Source organism: Pelobates fuscus, chromosome 8, assembly GCF_036172605.1.
Source record: "Pelobates fuscus isolate aPelFus1 chromosome 8, aPelFus1.pri, whole genome shotgun sequence".
NCBI lineage: Eukaryota > Metazoa > Chordata > Amphibia > Anura > Pelobatidae > Pelobates > Pelobates fuscus.
This window is the reverse complement of record NC_086324.1, coordinates 175,379,272-175,401,299: the sequence shown is the minus strand read 5'-3', so window position 1 is coordinate 175,401,299 and position 22,028 is coordinate 175,379,272. Positions and strand designations below refer to the sequence as shown.

Here is a 22,028-nt window from a genome sequence, read left to right as displayed (position 1 = left end):
GAGAGTGAAGGTTCCTGGGGAGCTTCATCTCTTAACACACACAAAGCATTGTTTGTAAAGTCCTTTATTGGTTTCAAACCACATGGAGATACATTTACCAGGGCAATAAATAATGGCTATTCGATGCAGATCTTGCTCCAGTCCTGGATGCTTCCTCTATATGGGATTCTCCTCTGACGAATAACTAAAAAAGGAATCAGTGCTAGTGGCGTTAACTCTTAGCGTTGAGCGCAGCAGGAAGATGCTCTGACCAGAGGTCACCGCTATAAGTGGGGAGACTGTGGGACTGAAGGAAAAGACATCCATGCTGTAAATCCCGCTTGGTAGGTCAATCAAACGGCCTCGAGTCTGCAGGATAGAAAGAAGATAAACACAATAGACGCAGAACTGGGATAGTAAGACATGGGGCTTCAGGAAGGGAGAAGGACATCTGGGGGCAAATAAAACGTCATAAGTACAAAATGTTTAGCAGTACTAATACATATCACATGACACATGGCAGGGAATGCACTTTATTCCACTAAAACCTTGAGAGTCGGAAACTATTAAGTAACCTTCGTTGTGGCAGGAACATGACAGAATCTATAAACAAGGTGGACATACCAAAAAAGAATTGCAATCAATAATTCGGCACATGTTGATGTCACTTCCGGCTGCAATCATGTGATCAGAGCCAAGCCAACGACAGCTGTATACCTTAGAGACAAGATATAATAATTGTAGACATAAAAGGCAGAAATAAACAGAGCGGGTACAGGAGTCAGAAGAATTTAGTTTTCATAGAATTAAGCAATTTTCTCAGACCAGCTATGCTCACCCTGCAGGGACCCCTGTAATCATCAGGCACGGTGCTAATTTTCTGTCCAGTGGCATAATCCCAAATCTGATGGAACAATATAAGAGAAAATAATATAAATACCTATAGCCACACACACATATACGTCCCAGCACTCAATGCTCCGGTGCTGTCTCCAACCAAATTGTATACGATACCAGTAGAGAGCACTCAGGAGTCTTTCGAGGTAAATTTCATCTGCTGCTTTATTGAGCAATTACAAATTCACACAACGTTCCAATCGACGTTTCAGAAACGTTGTGTGAATTTGTAATTGCTCAATAAAGCAACAGATTAAATTTACCTTGAAAGACTCCTGAGTGCCCTCTACTGGTATCGTGTGTATATATATATATATATATATATATAGTAAAACACTTCTGCGCTGCTACCTCCAGCCTAGACGATACCAGGTGCCCAGCCACACTGTGATATAAAAGTAGATAAATACCGGCACTCCTGGATTTGTACAGCACAACGATTTATTGTCACAAGTCAGTCCTGGAGTGCCGGTATTGATCTACTTTTATATATATGTATATTGTAAGAGACAGCAACTGCTACGTCTTGGTTTGACAAATAAATGAAGCGGAAATAACTATTAACATGCTCCAAAAATCCACCTGATTACAATAGTAACTGGTTATAGCTGCAAGTTTCCTCTCTGCCTTTCCCCATGGGTTCAAATCACTAATGCACCCATTGACGTCCTCGGATTTCCATTCTGCAATCTGTCCGTCCTCTGGTTTCCATTCGGCAATCTGTCCGTCCGTCCTCTGGTTTCCATTCGGCAATCTGTCCGTCCGTCCTCTGGTTTCCATTCGGCAATCTGTCCGTCCGTCCTCTGGTTTCCATTCGGCAATCTGTCCGTCCGTCCTCTGGTTTCCATTCGGCAATCTGTCCGTCCGTCCTCTGGTTTCCATTCGGCAATCTGTCCGTCCGTCCTCTGGTTTCCATTCGGCAATCTGTCCGTCCGTCCTCTGGTTTCCATTCGGCAATCTGTCCGTCCGTCCTCTGGTTTCCATTCGGCAATCTGTCTCCCTCCCTTTATTTGTGATCATTACTCTATCTGATCCAATCCGACTTACCTGTAGATTTTCCGCTTTCCGCCAGGATCCGATTAGGATCTGATTGGTTACTGGATCAATATGCAGAGAGTCCCCACAAACATGAGGGCCGCAGATTTTTCTGATAGGAAATAAAGAAGATTTTAAAACCCAGGGTAATAAGCAGTAAGTAGAGCAGCATTCAGTAGAAATAAACATATTACCGCAGTGAATGTTGTTGGTGGATGTTCCAAAACTGGAAAAGTTAAAGAAATAGTTTGAGTACATGAAGGGCTTTTCTAACTGAATCTCCTGATAATATAATCTGAAACTCACCTGTATAGTGTCATCCCAACCTCCAGATATGAACTCTTCTTCACTGTTTGGGTTAAAGCTCAAGCCGAAGATACGAGATCGGTGTCCGTCCATAACGGACAGAGAGGAACTGAGGGTGACAAGGGGAGCAATTAGAAAAAAATATTAGGTCTAAATGTTCTATCAATCAATCTATCAATCTATGGCGGACACCCCGATGGGAAGAGGGTTTTTTTTGCCCTTAGTGTGAGTAGAGCTGCGATAATCCTAAAACGTAGTGAAATAGCTTTTATAGCTGTTCCCTACAAGCACGAGACAAGTCTGTGTTGAGGGTAAAACTGGAACTAATTTATTGGTAGCCACAACTGGCCTTGTATGGCAGCTCCCAATGCAAGGGGCACTCACCCCTGGACCTGAGAGTAAACCACAGTATAAATAAATACACAATTACATTGGCTTTCAGGTCCAGGACATTCCCATACATAATGAGACAATCCCTCCTCTGTGCCTGGGACACAATTGGATCGGGAACTGTATTAATCTAATCCAATTATCTCCAAGCACAGAAAAACACTTTTTTCCCAAACACCCCAAAAGTACCTTAAAAATATATAAAACCCCACAGTTCCATCCCCTGATAGCCCTGATCTGGGTGACCAACATATCCAAAAGTCATCCATATCAGTTCAGGAATTTCCTGGAAGTCATTTATTTGACCGACCGAACGCATGGTCCCATGCCCAAAACAGTTCCATAGAATCAGGGCTTGCGGTCGGTCTAGTTCGGTATTTTAAAAAGTGAACAAACTACCGAACGGAATCCATAGTTCTACCCTGGAGCTTGTTCACCTTATTCATACGGACGATTCCACCGAACATTGTCGTCCTAAGTGTTATAAAACCGAACACAGGTGATCATGGAAGTCAAGCGGTGTTCGGGAGTTTCAGTGTCCAAAAATAGTTCCATGAACTCGACGACCAAACACCGCTGCCTGTTTTCATGTGAACAAGATGGCCGCCACCTCGTGGTCGCCCATAGGAATTGCGGCCAACCAGACAAACACTTATAACACTGCGGTGGAAATGTTAAACAGTATCAATTAGGCTTAACAAGCTCCAGGGTTGTCTCCGGTTTGTTGACAACAGGCTCCTCCAAAAGCCTGTGGTGAGGTTCTGTTCGCCACACTATCTATACTGTATCTATCCATCCATTATCTATGTATCTATCCATACAGTATCTATCGATCTATCTCTACAGTATCTATCGATCTATCCATCTATCTATAAATAAAAGATCCATGTGCTGTAAAATTTACAACTAGACTAAAATTGTCCTACAACATTGTTTAAGAATGCAATGAGATGGATTGTTTAAGTAAGAATTGGAAAGACGTGGAGTGTAGACGACCAGTCAGACCTTGGTTGGCAGATGTTCACGCATGTCATAGACTCTGTGTCATACACAAGGATATCGTCACTGGAGCCTGCCGTAAGGAAGTGGCTGCCAGATGGATTGATGGCAATTGTGAGTGTCTGTCTGTCCTCAGAGAGGGTACGGACGCAGCTCTGAGTGGGTATGTGCCAGAATTTCACATGGCCCCCAGCATCTGTGAGTGGAGAACAAACAGCAGGAGAAATGAAATACTCAGTGTGTAAGGATAGACAAGATATGGAATTAGGAGGAAACAGGATGCAAAGAGTACGGGATGAGACAGAGAGAGTTGGGATCAGATACAAGACTAGATTCAATAGGCGACACTCGTCCCTTGTCATTGAAATGAATGTTTCCCGTAGAAGTTATCAGAATATAGAATCTAGCTCTTAGACTGAAGGTGGACAAACATAGTGAACGTACATGAGGCGAGTAGCAGGTCTCCCTGAGACATATGACGGTGGGGTAGAAATCGAAGGGCAGTGACAGCTGTGACCGACTGATCATCCTGCAAAGTGTGCACGCAGGTCCCATCAGACACTGAGTATACCTGCAGAGACAAAAAGTGTTATCTATTGCTCTCACCTCACACAGAGTATACCTGCAGAGACAATGAAATACTCCCACCTGCAGAGACAATGAGATAATCCCACCTCACACTGAGTATACCTGCAGAGACAATGAGATCCTCCCACCTCACACGGAGTATACCTGCAGAGACAATGAGATCCTCCCACCTCACACTGAGTATACCTGCAGAGACAATGAGATATTCCCACCTCACACGGAGTATACCTACAGAGACAATGAGATACTCCCACCTCACACTGAGTATACCTGCAGAGACAATGAGATCCTCACACTGAGTATACCTGCAGAGACAATGAGGTACTCCCACCTCACACTGAGTATATCTGCAGAGACAATGAGATCCTCCCACTTCACACTGAGTATACCTGCAGAGACAATGAGGTACTCCCACCTCACACTGAGTATACCTACAGAGACAGTGAGGTACTCCCACCTCACACTGAGTATACCTGCAGAGACAAAGAGATACTCCCACCTCACACTGAGTATACCTGCAGAGACAATGAGATACTCCCACCTCACACTGAGTATACCTGCAGAGACAATGAGATATTCCCACCTCACACGGAGTATACCTACAGAGACAATGAGATACTCCCACCTCACACTGAGTATACCTGCAGAGACAATGAGATACTCCCACCTACAGGGACAATGAGATCCTCCCACCTCACACGGAGTATACCTACAGAGACAATGAGATACTCCCACCTTACACTGAGTATACCTGCAGAGACAATGAGGTACTCCCACCTACAGGGACAATGAGATCCTCACACGGAGTATACCTACAGAGACAATGAGGTACTCCCACCTACAGAGACAATGAGATACTCCCACCTTACACGGAGTATACCTACAGAGACAATGAGCGTTATCTACTACTCCGACCTCACACCGAGTATACCAGCGTGTCTTATATACAGCATTATACACCAGTCAGATCTGATACTGGGACCCCCCAGTGACCCTGATGAGGTTAGACACTGGAGGACATTTCTAATTCAGCTATTTTGTTATAAAATGTGACTTTACTTGAATTATGTAACCCAGTGAGTGATACAGCTGTACTCCCATCTTATACAGTGTATAACCACAGAGACAATACTCCACCTCATCGCTCCTCTAGAACAGGCATTCTGACCTAAAATATAAAATCCCAATTTAGTAAATAAATCTGACTCTCCCACCCAGAACATATTCTCTGTATTTAGCTCTGCTCCATTTGGCGCTGCATGTTACCTGTATTAAGCCATTGATTAGTCCAACAGCTAGCATGACCCCAGACGGGTTAAACTGGCAGCTCAACATCTCCTTCCCACATTCACTGAAAGAAAGAAAATCCAGCACGTCAAACAAGGATGGAAACTAAGAGAGTACAAATGGAGTGTCAGACAGAACGATATTTATCAGGTAAGAAAAAGTATCAGTGTTACAAACTAACCTGGGACACAGTATCAGACAGTACTAGCCTGGCACAGAGTATCAGACAGTACTAACCTGGGACACAGTATCAGACAGTACTAACCTGGGACACAGTATCAGACAGTACTAACCTGGGACACATTATCAGACAGTACTAACCAGGCACAGAGTATCAGACAGTACTAACCTGAGACACAGTATCAGACAGTACTAACCTGGGTCACAGTATTAGACAGTACTAACCTGGCACAGAGTATCAGACAGCACTAGGCTGGCACAGTATCAAAGAGAGTTACAATCTAACCTGGCACAGAGTATCAGACAGTACTAACCTGGCACAGAGTATCAGACAGTACTAACCTGGGACACAGTATCAGACAGTACTAACCTGGGACACAGTATCAGACAGTACTAACCTGGGACACAGTATCAGACAGTACTAACCAGACACAGTATCAGACAGTACTAGCCTGGCACAGAGTATCAGACAGTACTAACCTGGGACACAGTATCAGACAGTACTAACCTGGGGCACAGTATCAGACAGTACTAGCCTGGCACAGAGTATCAGACGGTACTAACCTGAGACACAGTATCAGACAGTACTAACCTGGGGCACAGTATCAGACAGTACTAACCAGGCACAGAGTATCAGACAGTACTAACCTGAGACACAGTATCAGACAGTACTAACCTGGGACACAGTATCAGACAGTACTAGCCTGGCACAGAGTATCAGATAGTGTTACAAACTAACCTGGAACACATTATCAGACAGTACTAACCAGGCACAGAGTATGAGACAGTACTAGCCTGGCACAGAGTATGAGACAGTACTAGCCTGGCACAGAGTATCAGACAGTACTAACCTGGGACACAGTATTAGACAGTACTAACCTGGCACAGAGTATCAGACAGTACTAACCTGGGACACAGTATTAGACAGTACTAACCTGGCACAGAGTTTCAGACAGTACTAACCTGGGTCACAGTATTAGACAGTACTAACCTGGCACAGAGTATCAGACAGCACTAGGCTGGCACAGTATCAAAGAGAGTTACAATCTAACCTGGCACAGAGTATCAGACAGTACTAACCTGGCACAGAGTATCAGACAGTACTAACCTGGCACAGAGTATCAGACAGTACTAACCTGGCACAGAGTATCAGACAGTACTAACCTGGGACACAGTATCAGACAGTACTAACATGGCACAGAGTATCAGACAGTACTAACCTGGCACAGAGTATCAGACAGTACTAGCCTGGCACAGAGTATCAGACAGTACTAGCCTGGCACAGAGTATCAGACAGTACTAACCTGGCACAGAGTATCAGACAGTACTAACCTGGCACAGAGTATCAGACAGTACTAGCCTGGCACAGAGTATCAGACAGTACTAACCTGGCACAGAGTATCAGACAGTACTAACCTGGCACAGAGTATCAGACAGTACTAGCCTGGCACAGAGTATCAGACAGTGTTACAATCTAACATGGCACAGAGTATCAGACAGTACTAGCCTGACACAGAGTATCAGACAGTACTAGCCTGGCACAGAGTATCAGACAGTACTAGCCTGGCACAGAGTATCAGACAGTACTAGCCTGGCACAGAGTATCAGACAGTGTTACAATCTAACATGGCACAGAGTATCAGACAGTGTTACAATCTAATCTCCACTTGATAAAGCCTAAGGGCGAAACGCATTGTGGGTTATTATAATAACAGTGTTGTTTTAATAAAGGTATTTTGGCCACTTTCTTACTGTGAGTTAGCCATTTTACTTTTTTTATTCTTTTAGTATCTTATTACTATTATCACCATCCTTTTTAACTGGTACCAGAAGTTTTTACTTTCCAGTTAGGATATTACTCCAAAGAATCCTAGGTGGGGATTATACCACTCAAGCTGTATTAATTGCGCAGTTAGCCTGCTCAATTAAATGTGAGTAACCAGTTGGTATTTTATTCTCTCACCTCTGGCTTTTTTTACTTTGAGCACTAATGCGTTCTGTTTTTATTCCCCATATGGTTCCTAAATCAAGCAAGACTACACAGACCTCACGTATCCCATAAGTGGAGATTGTACCACTGTACGTTATCAACACTAGAGCTAAGTTCAAAGCTCTATTAAATGTGAGTAGGACCACATATCTTTTATACTGCACTCTACCCCTTTTTTGTGACATACTGCACCATCAGTTGTCAAAGACTGTACCATCTTCCACAGAGAATACCCTGGTATTGGATTTATCCACCATACAGACTTTTTACCATCAACTTTTAGTTTCTATCCATATATTCTCTGTTATCTCTTAGCCTGTTTATGCTATATATTTATCTCATTTGGTTTTTAGTGGCGCTACCTTCTCTTTATCTGTTTTTAGTATTTCTGCTGTAGGTCCTCTTAGAAAGACCTATTTTAGGTGTGCTGCCATGTTTCATCTATTTTGTTGTGTATTGTGTAGATAGAGAGCGCAGATCCTTTTTTCTGTTTTCTTTTCCTTTTTTCCAGCGTTACAATCTAACCTGGCACAGAGTATCAGACAGTACTAGCCTGGCACAGAGTATCAGACAGTACTAGCCTGGCACAGAGTATCAGACAGTACTAGCCTGGCACAGAGTATCAGACAGTACTAGCCTGGCACAGAGTATCAGACAGTACTAGCCTGGCACAGAGTATCAGACAGTACTAGCCTGGCACAGAGTATCAGACAGTACTAACCTGGCACAGAGTATCAGACAGTACTAACCTGGCACAGAGTATCAGACAGTACTAGCCTGGCACAGAGTAACAGACAGCGTCACAATCTAACCTGGCACAGAGTATCAGACAGTACTAACCTGGCACAGAGTATCAGACAGTACTAGCCTGGCACAGAGTATCAGACAGTACTAGCCTGGCACAGAGTAACAGACAGCGTCACAATCTAACCTGGCACAGAGTATCAGACAGTACTAGCCTGGTACAGAGTATCAGAGAGAGTTACAATCTAACCTGGCACTGAGTATCAAACAGTGTTACAATCTAACCTGGCACTGAGTATCAGACAATACTAGCCTGACACAGATTATCAGACAGCGTTACACAGTAGTGAAGCACAGGGAGGGTAATTAGCAAGTGATAACGGGATTGGAGTATGTGCCACTAACATGACTTTGTGAATTTGCAGGTTCCCCTCGGTGCTTGGCTGAGGAGGGGGTTCCTGGGAATCTCCAATTTCTTCTGGGAAGGAGATAAAAGTGGACACTCTGCGCGGTATACCCTTCCATTGCGATTCCACCAGCAACCCAGACATCTTCTGCCAATGTTTCTTCTAGAATATGGTTCCCTTTAAATAGTGAGAAGAGTGAATTACATACTGCTATATAAACACAGTGGGTGCAAATCCCTGTAACTAGTGAAACAAAGATACAGAGGGCTTTAATCACTAAACAATGCAGTGTCACAAATGAACAACTGACATGTAATATGCAGACTATAGCGGGGTGGCTAAATGGGCGATACCTTGCAATATAATTTCAGCCCACCAGGAGTTATTTACTAAGAGGAGAATGGCTGGGAATTCAGTAGATAAAACAGAAATCGAAACAGAGCTGGATGGAATGTTTTACCTGATTGGACTAAAATAAAGTATACAGATACAGAGCAATGCCCGGCCGGGGATATCGTATGGTTATTTAATAATACTATATATTTATATACAGAGCAATGCCCGGCCGGGGATATCGTATTGTTATTTAATAATACTATATATTTATATACAGAGCAATGCCCGGCCGGGGATATCGTATTGTTATTTAATAATACTATATATTTATATACAGAGCAATGCCTGGACGGGATATGGTATTGTTATTTAATAATACTATATATTTATATACAGAGCAATGCCCGGCCGGGGATATCGTATTGTTATTTAATAATACTATATATTTATATACAGAGCAATGCCCGGCCGGGGATATCGTATTGTTATTTAATAATACTATATATTTATATACAGAGCAATGCCTGGACGGGGATATGGTATTGTTATTTAATAATACTATATATTTATATACAGAGCAATGCCTGGACGGGGATATGGTATTGTTATTTAATAATACTATATATTTATATACAGAGCAATGCCCGGCCGGGGATATCGTATTGTTATTTAATAATACTATATATTTATATACAGAGCAATGCCCGTCCGGGGATATGGTATTGTTATTTAATAATACTATATATTTATATACAGAGCAATGCCTGGACGGGGATATCGTATTGTTATTTAATAATACTATATATTTATATACAGAGCAATGCCCGGCCGGGGATATCGTATTGTTATTTAATAATACTATATATTTATATACAGAGCAATGCCCGGCCAGGGATATCGTATTGTTATTTAATAATACTATATATTTATATACAGAGCAATGCCCGGCCGGGGATATCGTATTGTTATTTAATAATACTATATATTTATATACAGAGCAATGCCCGGCCGGGGATATCGTATTGTTATTTAATAATACTATATATTTATATACAGAGCAATGCCCGGCCTGGGATATCGTATTGTTATTTAATAATACTATATATTTATATACAGAGCAATGCCCGGCCGGGGATATCGTATTGTTATTTAATAATACTATATATTTATATACAGAGCAATGCCCGGCCGGGGATATCGTATTGTTATTTAATAATACTATATATTTATATACAGAGCAATGCCTGGACGGGGATATCGTATTGTTATTTAATAATACTATATATTTATATACAGAGCAATGCCCGGCCGGGGATATCGTATTGTTATTTAATAATACTATATATTTATATACAGAGCAATGCCTGGACGGGGATATCGTATTGTTATTTAATAATACTATATATTTATATACAGAGCAATGCCCGGCCGGGGATATCGTATTGTTATTTAATAATACTATATATTTATATACAGAGCAATGCCCGGACGGGGATATCGTATTGTTATTTAATAATACTATATATTTATATACAGAGCAATGCCCGGCCGGGGATATCGTATGGTTATTTAATAATACTATATATTTATATACAGAGCAATGCCTGGACGGGGATATCGTATTGTTATTTATTAATACTATATATTTATATACAGAGCAATGCCCGGCCGGGGATATCGTATGGTTATTTAATAATACTATATATTTATATACAGAGCAATGCCTGGACGGGGATATCGTATTGTTATTTATTAATACTATATATTTATATACAGAGCAATGCCCGGCCGGGGATATCGTATGGTTATTTAATAATACTATATATTTATATACAGAGCAATGCCTGGACGGGGATATCGTATTGTTATTTATTAATACTATATATTTATATACAGAGCAATGCCTGGCTGGGGGACATACTAAAAGGAATGACCGATTGGAATGCACATAGACTTTAACAAGGCAGCAATGCCCATAGACAATAATGGAAGTGAAAGGAATGCCCATAGAGAATAATGGAAACAAAATATTTCGATTAGAGACAAAACTATTAGACATATGAAATAAATATTTTGCAGTAATAATACTCTCCAAATTCAGTGGCAATTTTTAAAATTAAGATTAATTGGGATTATCAATGTTTTCTATGGAATGACAAGGGTGAATGACTAAAGAGTATAATGGGAGGTAACGCATAAACTCATTTGCAGGCAAATCTGTGTTCAAAGGTCAGCAGATGGTGGTCAGATAGAGGAAATAGAACATTGGAGAGATTAGAGGTAGTACAGAGATTGGTGAAGATGAGGTCAAGAGTGTTTCCTGCTAGCCAATGCCTCCCGGGGCAAGCACAGCAGCTATGCAGGCAGTCACAGTAAGACCGGCCTAACCAAGAAAAGTCCACCTGGGCGGCACCACAATATACCAACACAACGACGGGCCTGAGCAGGGGTGCCACATGACCACACAGAACAGACCAGCTGATACAATACTCCCACTACATGGACCAAAGCCCACAGGGGACACTGCAATACCACCCCAAGCAAAGCTAGACGCTCAAAAACAAAACTAACACAGGGACCCATCACCTGATTAGTTTAAGGTTCACATGGTTATGTTGAAGTTTATAAGTTAAAAAGTTAAGTGGTAACAAAACAAAACGGGAAGCTTAGCAACAGACCCACAATTGGGTAAAACACACACCAGAGCGAGACGCTATCAAAGCTATACGACAACACACAGAGGCTCACTACAAAACCACAACCTCTACCATGGCAAACTCTACCCCCACCATCTCCCTAACTAGTCAATCCACGCACCCCACCACTCCGTAAACCCCCCCCCCCCCTTTCCCCCGGGGCTCGGACAACTGACACAAACAATAGGTAGGACATGCACGCACCTCTCACTCCACAACTCCCGGACTCAATACACCGGCCTACATCGGCAGATAGGAGTCCCCCACCCACTCACCAACTGGCCAGATAAATAAGCCCAGTTAGTATTCTAACCACAACCTTTATGGCGCCGCGCCCCGCGCACCTGGCCTGACCGTAGCTTACATGAACCCACCCTCCCTCTCCCCACGCCCCCCATCCCCTGCAAACCGATAACACTACAGTCTCACCTTCTGCCATCGCCCAATCTCTACCTCCCCTTTACCCCAACGCCCGCAATTTCCTCCTACCGAACAACCCACAGCGCAGAGATAGCCGACTCAAACCGAGAAATAACACTACCGGCCCTCAACCTCCGGAATCACCTCCATAAACGCGAAAGGCATCAACATCCCCGGCAAACGCCACGGCATACTCAGATGGGTGAACCACATAGGAGCAGACATCATCCTGACCCAAGAGACGCACTACACTTACTTATCTTCACAGGACAAATAGGCACCCACAAACTATCAATATGCTCCATGTACACCCCAACTACCCCAGAGACGTCTGTTTGAAACCTATTCAAAACCCATCTAAGCTGCATACCAGCTAAACACCAGATAATAGGGGGAGACTTCAACGCGACCCACACCCCCACCATTGATCGGAGAACGCAAGACGGCCGAACGCCAACCACAACGAGTAACGTCAAACTCAGCCAAATTTTAAGAAACCACACCTCTACTAGACGCCTGGAGGACCCAGCACCCCCAACAAGGAATTACACTTTCTTTTCTCACACACATCAATCCTACTCCAGAATCAACGGTTTTCTCATCTCACCCACGACACAACCCTGGTGCACCCAAACACAAATAGGCAACATAGGATGGTTAGACCACGAGGAGGTCTCCTTGACCATAACAATACCCAACATAACCCAACCCTGGGCATGGCGCCTCAACCCCATGCTGCTATGGGACTAGACAACTATCCACACCCTCACGGCACACATTCAAGACTACTTTGAAACGAACGCAATAGGAAATGTCTCACCAGCGATAATGTGGGCTGCACACAAGGCGACGATCAGGGGCCGACTGATATCGATAGCCACTTCTCACAAAAAACAACGCCTCTGGGACCTGACCAAGACCTTAGCCGAACTGCACAGACTCGAAACGCGCCACAAACACCAACCAACCGAAGCCCTACAGGTCCATTTAGCAACTACGAGGGACCAACTGAAAACACTATCGGCGACCGACATGGCACGCAACCTCATGTGGACCAAGCAGAAGTTTTACGAAAGAGGTAACAAAGCCGACTCCCTACTGGCCCACTGCCTCAAAAAGCGACAGGAGGAAAAGAAAATCTCCAAAATCCGCACACAAATTGGAGAAACAACCGACCACCCAGATAAAAATCGCACAGGAATTCCTACGATACTACACCAACCTATCTAACCACTCCCCAGAGATACCAGCCTGGGAAGCAGAACACCCCCAGCGGATATATGCAATGGCCATTCCCTCACTCCCATTATTCTCTATGGCAATTCCCTCACTCCCATTATTCTCTATGGCCATTCCCTCACTCCCATTATTCTCTATGGCCATTCCCTCACTCCCATTATTCTCTATGGCCATTCCCTCACTCCCATTATTCTCTATGGGCATTCCCTCACTCCCATTATTCTCTATGGCCATTCCCTCACTCCCATTATTCTCTATGGCCATTCCCTCACTCCCATTATTCTCTATGGCCATTCCCTCGCTCCCATTATTCTCTATGGCCATTCCCTCGCTCCCATTATTCTCTATGGGCATTCCCTCACTCCCATTATTCTCTATGGGCATTCCCTCACTCCCATTATTCTCTATGGGCATTCCCTCACTCCCATTATTCTCTATGGCCATTCCCTCACTCCCATTATTCTCTATGGCCATTCCCTCACTCCCATTATTCTCTATGGCCATTCCCTCACTCCCATTATTCTCTATGGCCATTCCCTCACTCCCATTATTCTCTATGGCCATTCCCTCACTCCCATTATTCTCTATGGCCATTCCCTCACTCCCATTATTCTCTATGGCCATTCCCTCACTCCCATTATTCTCTATGGCCATTCCCTCACTCCCATTATTCTCTATGGCCATTCCCTCACTCCCATTATTCTCTATGGCCATTCCCTCACTCCCATTATTCTCTATGGCCATTCCCTCACTCCCATTATTCTCTATGGCCATTCCCTCTCTCCCATTATTCTCTATGGCCATTCCCTCACTCCCATTATTCTCTATGGGCATTCCCTCACTCCCATTATTCTCTATGGGCATTCCCTCACTCCCATTATTCTCTATGGGCATTCCCTCACTCCCATTATTCTCTATGGGCATTCCCTCACTCCCATTATTCTATATGGCCATTCCCTCACTCCCATTATTCTCTATGGGCATTCCCTCACTCCCATTATTCTCTATGGGCATTCCCTCACTCCCATTATTCTCTATAGGCCATTCCCTCACTCCCATTATTCTCTATGGCCATTCCCTCACTCCCATTATTCTCTATGGCCATTCCCTCACTCCCATTATTCTCTATGGCCATTCCCTCACTCCCATTATTCTCTATGGCCATTCCCTCACTCCCATTATTCTCTATGGGCATTCCCTCACTCCCATTATTCTCTATGGGCATTCCCTCACTCCCATTATTCTCTATGGTCATTCCCTCACTCCCATTATTCTCTATGGCCATTCCCTCACTCCCATTATTCCCAATGGGCATTCCCTCACTCCCATTATTCTCTATGGGCATTCCCTCACTCCCATTATTCTCTATGGACATTCCCTCACTCCCATTATTCTCTATGGGCATTCCCTCACTCCCATTATTCTCTATGGGCATTCCCTCACTCCCATTATTCTCTATGGGCATTCCCTCACTCCCATTATTCTCTATGGGCATTCCCTCACTCCCATTATTCTCTATGGGCATTCCCTCACTCCCATTATTCTCTATGGGCATTCCCTCACTCCCATTATTCTCTATGGCCATTCCCTCACTCCCATTATTCTCTATGGGCATTCCCTCACTCCCATTATTCTCTATGGCCATTCCCTCACTCCCATTATTCTCTATGGGCATTCCCTCACTCCCATTATTCTCTATGGGCATTCCCTCACTCCCATTATTCTCTATGGCCATTCCCTCACTCCCATTATTCTCTATGGCCATTCCCTCACTCCCATTATTCTCTATGGCCATTCCCTCACTCCCATTATTCTCTATGGCCATTCCCTCACTCCCATTATTCTCTATGGCCATTCCCTCACTCCCATTTTTCTCTATGGCCATTCCCTCACTCCCATTATACTCTATGGGCATTCCCTCACTCCCATTATACTCTATGGGCATTCCCTCACTCCCATTATTCTCTATGGGTATTCCCTCACTCCCATTATTCTCTATGGGTATTCCCTCACTCCCATTATTCTCTATGGCCATTCCCTCTCTCCCATTATTCTCTATGGCCATTCCCTCTCTCCCATTATTCTCTATGGCCATTCCCTCACTCCCATTATTCTCTATGGCCATTCCCTCTCTCCCATTATTCTCTATGGCCATTCCCTCACTCCCATTATTCTCTATGGCCATTCCCTCACTCCCATTATTCTCTATGACCATTCCCTCACTCCCATTATTCTCTATGGCCATTCCCTCACTCCCATTATTCTCTATGCCCATTCCCTCACTCCCATTATTCTCTATGGGCATTCCCTCACTCCCATTATTCTCTATGGGCATTCCCTCACTCCCATTATTCTCTATGGCCATTCCCTCACTCCCATTATTCTCTATGGCCATTCCCTCACTCCCATTATTCTCTATGGCCATTCCCTCACTCCCATTATTCTCTATGGCCATTCCCTCACTCCCATTATTCTCTATGGCCATTCCCTCACTCCCATTATTCTCTATGGCCATTCCCTCACTCCCATTATTCTCTATGGCCATTCCCTCACTCCCATTATTCTCTATGGGCATTCCCCCACTCCCATTATTCTCTATGGCCATTCCCTCACTCCCATTATTCTCTATGGCCATTCCCTCACTCCCATTATTCTCTATGGCCATTCCCTCACTCCCATTATTCTCTATGGCCATTCCCTCACTCCCATTATTCTCTATGGCCATTCCCTCACTCCCATTATTCTCTATGGCCATTCCCTCACTCCCATTATTCTCTATGGCCATTCCCTCACTCCCATTATTCTCTATGGGCATTCCCTCACTCCCATTATTCTCTATGGCCATTCCCTCACTCCCATTATTCTCTATGGGTATTCCCTCACTCCCATTATTCTCTATGGCCATTCCCTCTCTCCCATTATTCTCTATGGCCATTCCCTCTCTCCCATTATTCTCTATGGCCATTCCCTCACTCCCATTATTCTCTATGGCCATTCCCTCTCTCCCATTATTCTCTATGGCCATTCCCTCACTCCCATTATTCTCTATGGCCATTCCCTCACTCCCATTATTCTCTATGACCATTCCCTCACTCCCATTATTCTCTATGGCCATTCCCTCACTCCCATTATTCTCTATGCCCATTCCCTCACTCCCATTATTCTCTATGGGCATTCCCTCACTCCCATTATTCTCTATGGGCATTCCCTCACTCCCATTATTCTCTATGGCCATTCCCTCACTCCCATTATTCTCTATGGCCATTCCCTCACTCCCATTATTCTCTATGGCCATTCCCTCACTCCCATTATTCTCTATGGCCATTCCCTCACTCCCATTATTCTCTATGGCCATTCCCTCACTCCCATTATTCTCTATGGCCATTCCCTCACTCCCATTATTCTCTATGGCCATTCCCTCACTCCCATTATTCTCTATGGGCATTCCCCCACTCCCATTATTCTCTATGGCCATTCCCTCACTCCCATTATTCTCTATGGCCATTCCCTCACTCCCATTATTCTCTATGGCCATTCCCTCACTCCCATTATTCTCTATGGCCATTCCCTCACTCCCATTATTCTCTATGGCCATTCCCTCACTCCCATTATTCTCTATGGCCATTCCCTCACTCCCATTATTCTCTATGGGCATTCCCTCACTCCCATTATTCTCTATGGCCATTCCCTCACTCCCATTATTCTCTATGGGCATTCCCTCACTCCCATTATTCTCTATGGGCATTCCCTCACTCCCATTATTCTCTATGGCCATTCCCTCACTCCCATTATTCTCTATGGCCATTCCCTCACTCCCATTATTCTCTATGGCCATTCCCTCACTCCCATTATTCTCTATGGCCATTCCCTCACTCCCATTATTCTCTATGGGCATTCCCTCACTCCCATTATTCTCTATGGCCATTCCCTCACTCCCATTATTCTCTATGGCCATTCCCTCACTCCCATTATTCTCTATGGCCATTCCCTCACTCCCATTATTCTCTATGGCCATTCCCTCACTCCCATTATTCTCTATGGCCATTCCCTCACTCCCATTATTCTCTATGGGCATTCCCTCACTCCCATTATTCTCTATGGCCATTCCCTCACTCCCATTATTCTCTATGGGCATTCCCTCACTCCCATTATTCTCTATGGGCATTCCCTCACTCCCATTATTCTCTATGGGCATTCCCTCACTCCCATTATTCTCTATGGCCATTCCCTCACTCCCATTATTCTCTATGGCCATTCCCTCACTCCCATTATTCTCTATGGGCATTCCCTCACTCCCATTATTCTCTATGGGCATTCCCTCACTCCCATTATTCTCTATGGCCATTCCCTCACTCCCATTATTCTCTATGGGCATTCCCTCACTCCCATTATTCTCTATGGGCATTCCCTCACTCCCATTATTCTCTATGGCCATTCCCTCACTCCCATTATTCTCTATGGGCATTCTCTCACTCCCATTATTCTCTATGGGCATTCCCTCACTCCCATTATTCTCTATGGCCATTCCCTCACTCCCATTATTCTCTATGGCCATTCCCTCACTCCCATTATTCTCTATGGCCATTCCCTCACTCCCATTATTCTCTATGGCCATTCCCTCACTCCCATTATTCTCTATGGCCATTCCCTCACTCCCATTATTCTCTATGGGCATTCCCTCACTCCCATTATTCTCTATGGGCATTCCCTCACTCCCATTATTCTCTATGGGCATTCCCTCACTCCCATTATTCTCTATGGGCATTCCCTCACTCCCATTATTCTCTATGGCCATTCCCTTACTCCCATTATTCTCTATGGGCATTCCCTCACTCCCATTATTCTCTATGGGCATTCCCTCACTCCCATTATTCTCTATGGCCATTCCCTCACTCCCATTATTCTCTATGGGCATTCCCTCACTCCCATTATTCTCTATGGCCATTCCCTCACTCCCATTATTCTCTATGGCCATTCCCTCACTCCCATTATTCTCTATGGGCATTCCCTCACTCCCATTATTCTCTATGGCCATTCCCTCACTCCCATTATTCTCTATGGCCATTCCCTCACTCCCATTATTCTCTATGGGCATTCCCTCACTCCCATTATTCTCTATGGCCATTCCCTCACTCCCATTATTCTCTATGGCCATTCCCTCACTCCCATTATTCTCTATGGGCATTCCCTCACTCCCATTATTCTCTATGGCCATTCCCTCACTCCCATTATTCTCTATGGCCATTCCCTCACTCCCATTATTCTCTATGGCCATTCCCTCACTCCCATTATTCTCTATGGCCATTCCCTCACTCCCATTATTCTCTATGGCCATTCCCTCACTCCCATTATTCTCTATGGCCATTCCCTCACTCCCATTATTCTCTATGGCCATTCCCTCACTCCCATTATTCTCTATGGGCATTCCCCCACTCCCATTATTCTCTATGGCCATTCCCTCACTCCCATTATTCTCTATGGCCATTCCCTCACTCCCATTATTCTCTATGGCCATTCCCTCACTCCCATTATTCTCTATGGCCATTCCCTCACTCCCATTATTCTCTATGGCCATTCCCTCACTCCCATTATTCTCTATGGCCATTCCCTCACTCCCATTATTCTCTATGGCCATTCCCTCACTCCCATTATTCTCTATGGGCATTCCCTCACTCCCATTATTCTCTATGGCCATTCCCTCACTCCCATTATTCTCTATGGGCATTCCCTCACTCCCATTATTCTCTATGGCCATTCCCTCACTCCCATTATTCTCTATGGCCATTCCCTCACTCCCATTATTCTCTATGGCCATTCCCTCACTCCCATTATTCTCTATGGCCATTCCCTCACTCCCATTATTCTCTATGGCCATTCCCTCACTCCCATTATTCTCTATGGCCATTCCCTCACTCCCATTATTCTCTATGGCCATTCCCTCACTCCCATTATTCTCTATGGCCATTCCCTCACTCCCATTATTCTCTATGGCCATTCCCTCACTCCCATTATTCTCTATGGCCATTCCCTCACTCCCATTATTCTCTATGGGCATTCCCTCACTCCCATTATTCTCTATGGCCATTCCCTCACTCCCATTATTCTCTATGGGCATTCCCTCACTCCCATTATTCTCTATGGGCATTCCCTCACTCCCATTATTCTCTATGGCCATTCCCTCACTCCCATTATTCTCTATGGCCATTCCCTCACTCCCATTATTCTCTATGGCCATTCCCTCACTCCCATTATTCTCTATGGGCATTCCCTCACTCCCATTATTCTCTATGGGCATTCCCTCACTCCCATTATTCTCTATGGCCATTCCCTCACTCCCATTATTCTCTATGGGCATTCCCTCACTCCCATTATTCTCTATGGGCATTCCCTCACTCCCATTATTCTCTATGGCCATTCCCTCACTCCCATTATTCTCTATGGGCATTCCCTCACTCCCATTATTCTCTATGGGCATTCCCTCACTCCCATTATTCTCTATGGCCATTCCCTCACTCCCATTATTCTCTATGGCCATTCCCTCACTCCCATTATTCTCTATGGCCATTCCCTCACTCCCATTATTCTCTATGGCCATTCCCTCACTCCCATTATTCTCTATGGCCATTCCCTCACTCCCATTATTCTCTATGGGCATTCCCTCACTCCCATTATTCTCTATGGGCATTCCCTCACTCCCATTATTCTCTATGGGCATTCCCTCACTCCCATTATTCTCTATGGCCATTCCCTTACTCCCATTATTCTCTATGGGCATTCCCTCACTCCCATTATTCTCTATGGGCATTCCCTCACTCCCATTATTCTCTATGGCCATTCCCTCACTCCCATTATTCTCTATGGGCATTCCCTCACTCCCATTATTCTCTATGGGCATTCCCTCACTCCCATTATTCTCTATGGGCATTCCCTCACTCCCATTATTCTCTATGGGCATTCCCTCACTCCCATTATTCTCTATGGCCATTCCCTCACTCCCATTATTCTCTATGGCCATTCCCTCACTCCCATTATTCTCTATGGGCATTCCCTCACTCCCATTATTCTCTATGGCCATTCCCTCACTCCCATTATTCTCTATGGCCATTCCCTCACTCCCATTATTCTCTATGGGCATTCCCTCACTCCCATTATTCTCTATGGGCATTCCCTCACTCCCATTATACTCTATGGGCATTCCCTCACTCCCATTATTCTCTATGGCCATTCCCTCACTCCCATTATTCTCTATGGGCATTCCCTCACTCCCATTATTCTCTATGGCCATTCCCTCACTCCCATTATTCTCTATGGGCATTCCCTCACTCCCATTATTCTCTATGGCCATTCCCTCTCTCCCATTATTCTCTATGGGCATTCCCTCACTCCCATTATTCTCTATGGGCATTCCCTCACTCCCATTATTCTCTATGGGCATTCCCTCACTCCCATTATACTCTATGGGCATTCCCTCACTCCCATTATTCTCTATGGCCATTCCCTCACTCCCATTATTCTCTATGGGCATTCCCTCACTCCCATTATTCTCTATGGCCATTCCCTCTCTCCCATTATTCTCTATGGGCATTCCCTCACTCCCATTATTCTCTATGGGCATTCCCTCACTCCCATTATTCTCTATGGCCATTCCCTCACTCCCATTATTCTCTATGGGCATTCCCTCACTCCCATTATTCTCTATGGCCATTCCCTCACTCCCATTATTCTCTATGGGCATTCCCTCACTCCCATTATTCTCTATGGGCATTCCCTCACTCCCATTATTCTCTATGGCCATTCCCTCACTCCCATTATTCTCTATGGGCATTCCCTCACTCCCATTATTCTCTATGGCCATTCCCTCACTCCCATTATTCTCTATGGCCATTCCCTCACTCCCATTATTCTCTATGGCCATTCCCTCACTCCCATTATTCTCTATGCCCATTCCCTCACTCCCATTATTCTCTATGGCCATTCCCTCACTCCCATTATTCTCTATGGCCATTCCCTCACTCCCATTATTCTCTATGGGCATTCCCTCACTCCCATTATTCTCTATGGCCATTCCCTCACTCCCATTATTCTCTATGGGCATTTCCTGTTAGAATGTCTCCTGGCTGGGGATAATTCTAATAATGATTGACAGGAGCAGCCGTGGTTGCTATGGTAGCGGTAGGTGTGTGTGTGTGTGAGGCGGTAAGTACCCCCCGGTAAGTGCACAGAGAGCGGTACCTGGAGAAGGTGTCGGACTCGGTAACCAGCAGCGTCCCAGTGTCTCCTAGCAACCGACCGGAAACACGTCACACGGCAGCTACAGGAAGAAGGGCAATGAGGCCGGAGGGCGGGGCCTCAGTTACCATAGCAACACTCACTGTAACAACCTACCTACCTCACTGTAACCACCTACCTCACTGTAACAACCACCTACCTCACTGTAACAACCTACCTCACTGTAACAACCACCTACCTCACTGTAACCACCTACCTCACTGTAACAACCACCTACCTCACTGTAACCACCTACCTCACTGTAAC

At 44.6% G+C, this 22,028-nt stretch overlaps 1 protein-coding gene across 1 annotated transcript; it reads right to left on the bottom strand.

Annotated features, from left to right (window-relative positions):
• Nucleotides 1–50: 50 nt before the first annotated feature.
• LOC134572073 (uncharacterized WD repeat-containing protein alr2800-like) lies at nucleotides 51–21,793 on the bottom strand. The gene is made up of 11 exons (XM_063430880.1): nucleotides 21,726–21,793; nucleotides 8,801–8,979; nucleotides 5,461–5,545; nucleotides 4,051–4,177; nucleotides 3,613–3,802; nucleotides 2,218–2,326; nucleotides 2,106–2,137; nucleotides 1,924–2,023; nucleotides 818–883; nucleotides 604–696; nucleotides 51–348 (listed from the first exon to the last, which is right to left on the bottom strand). Exons 2-11 carry the CDS (start codon nucleotides 8,944–8,946, stop codon nucleotides 157–159), a joined length of 1,140 nt encoding a protein of 379 aa, XP_063286950.1. The 5' UTR covers nucleotides 8,947–8,979; nucleotides 21,726–21,793; the 3' UTR covers nucleotides 51–156.
• Nucleotides 21,794–22,028: the final 235 nt, after the last annotated feature.